At 45.4% G+C, this 2,389-nt stretch overlaps 1 protein-coding gene across 1 annotated transcript in view; it reads left to right on the top strand.

Annotated features, from left to right (window-relative positions):
• The window catches only part of LOC134082240 (POU domain, class 2, transcription factor 2-like), an 11,637-nt gene extending 9,595 nt beyond the window's left edge, over window positions 1–2,042 (top strand). Inside the window, exon 6 of the mRNA XM_062537888.1 lies at window positions 1,809–2,042. Coding sequence (XP_062393872.1) covers window positions 1,809–1,851 — 43 coding nt within the window. The 3' untranslated portion in view covers window positions 1,852–2,042. The remainder of the gene's footprint in view (window positions 1–1,808) is intronic.
• The last annotated feature ends 347 nt before the right edge of the window (window positions 2,043–2,389 follow it).

Raw genomic sequence — 2,389 nt, 5'->3', positions numbered from 1 at the left:
TCTCCTGTACTGTGGGGCATATTCTCCTGTACTGTGGGGCATATTCTCCTGTACTGTGGGGCATACCGTAAAACTTCAAACAATAGCCGAGTCCCAAATAGACGCATGTCTCTTTTAAACGCCCGGTGTGGCTACAGATTTGGGTTATAGGCCGGTCTCCAACAGAAGCCTGGTCTGTTTTTTTAGTTTCGGGTTGTATTTATTCTTCTTATACCCGTCAGATCGTCTGTTTAAGCCAGCATGGTGCAGGTTGCAGAGTTCCAAATTCTTAACTTTTTTCGACATTGGCTTAGCCTATGTCCTGCATTATTTAATTAATGCCATTTTGTTAAATTTGCGCACTAGACAACATATTTTATCACAAACTTTCTTTGTTTAGTTTCACTTTCTCTCGTTTCTCCGCGTTTCTCCGCGTTTCTCTCAATACTATGGCGGAAAAGAAAAAGACTTGATTTAAATGACATTTAAGATGACAGTTGTCAAATTTGCCTAACAAAATTCGGGAGAAGCAGCGGCAAGATATTTCACGGTTGATCCAAAGAGGGTGCGTAAAGGCTGAGCTGTAACGTCTGTCTCCAACGAGGGAGAGCCCTGCGCATCTGGTCAGGAGCTGCGCAAGCAAGGCAGGCAAGTGGAGGAGAGCGACGAGGAGGAGGAATTTGCTAATCAACTTGTAGCCTAGTTGAGGATCACGGTGATAGCGATTAATAGGATCATTTGTAATCACACGATTGCAGTGGTTTTATAGGGTAGCATTCATTCTTTATTGTTGATGTGTTATCAGGGGCAAGTTCACAGGCTCGATGGTAACTTGAATTGTTCAGCCCGCTGCCACATCGTTTCGTTATTTTAAGCTGCCATTAACTTAAGACATAGCCTATTATAGTATAGGCTAATTATAATATTATCTGATTTGTGAAACACATTCGAATCATAGGCGAAATAAAGTAGCCTACCGTAATATAATGTGGTAACCTCCTGTTGTCATGCTTTCCGTCAGCTTATGCTATTGGGTAGTTATTTCTAATCCTACAATAAACCTACACCCAACTAACCACACTAAATTAAACGCCTGTCTCAAATACACGCCGGTGCATTTTGGCGATTTGGCAAAATAAAAGCCCGGGCTATTGTTTGGAGTTTTACGGTATTCTCCTGTACTGTGGGGCGTATTCTCCCAGTCTGTACTGTGGGGCATATTCTCCCAGTCTGTACTGTGGGGCATATTCTCCTAGTCTGTAATGTGGGGCATATTCTCCTAGTCTGTAATGTGGGGCATATTCTCCTAGTCTGTAATGTGGGGCTTATTCTTTCAGCTTGTTTTGGCTGGATATTTCTCATTGGTATTCTTTGTCATGTCAATCCAGTTTTTTTATTGGATTGTTTGTCTATTCATGTGGAAATGTGCAGTTTTATTGTCAATGTAAATGTATTCGGTCAATTTAGTTTCTTCAAGTGCTGTTATAGTTATTTATGACCAACTCTGTCAGATTATGAGTGTGGGGGGATATTATGGTCTGCATGCTCACGCACTCAGATGCTTTTGGTTTGAGGATGCTTTGGTTTGCAGTGTTTAAAAACCTACAGTATATACTTACAGTAGGAGTTATAAACCTCTCTACCTGTCTCCCTCTTTCTCTCTCACTCTATCTCTCCCTCTCCTCCCTCCTCGCTCTCTATCTGTCCACACACACACACACCTCTCTCTCCTCTCCATCTCTCACCTCTCTCTCTCCTCTCCATCTCTCACCTCTCTTTCTCCTCTCTCCTCTCCATCTCTCACCTCTCTCTCTCTCTCTCTCTCTCAGCTCTTGCAGCCAGTGGTGGCAAACTGCCCAATACCAGTCCTGAGGGCGGGACTAACCTTTTGATTGGCGGCTCCAGGACTCAGGGGGCGGCCTTTCCCTCTTCCCTGTTCCTCAACCATTCTACCCTGTTGCCCATGGCAACAAATTCTGGCCTGCGATTGGCCAGTCCTGCTGCCAGCAAAGCTGCCAAAGACTATTATCTCAGTGCGAAGGGAATTAGCCCCACCCCCTGTTCCCCTGCTTCTTCCTGCCCAAGCCCCGCCTCTTCCTGCTGCTCTGAAGTGCTGTACAGTCCTCTGTCTCTGGGTGGAGCCAAGATTGAGTGACAACCTCATCTGACCAATCACTGGACAGGAGTGCTGGATGGAAAGGGGAGCACAGGAGATGCAAACCCCACCTTCTAACCAAAGCTCTCTCTCTCTCCACACACACACACACACACACACACACACACACACACACACTCACACACACACACACACACACACACACACACACACTCACACACACACACACACACACACACACACACTCACACACACACACACACACACACACACACACACACACACACACACACA

The sequence above is a fragment of the Sardina pilchardus genome, chromosome 6 (genome assembly GCF_963854185.1).
Source record: "Sardina pilchardus chromosome 6, fSarPil1.1, whole genome shotgun sequence".
Lineage (NCBI taxonomy): Eukaryota > Metazoa > Chordata > Actinopteri > Clupeiformes > Clupeidae > Sardina > Sardina pilchardus.
The sequence above is the reverse complement of the archived record's forward strand: the minus strand, read 5'-3'. Positions and strand labels throughout refer to the sequence as shown.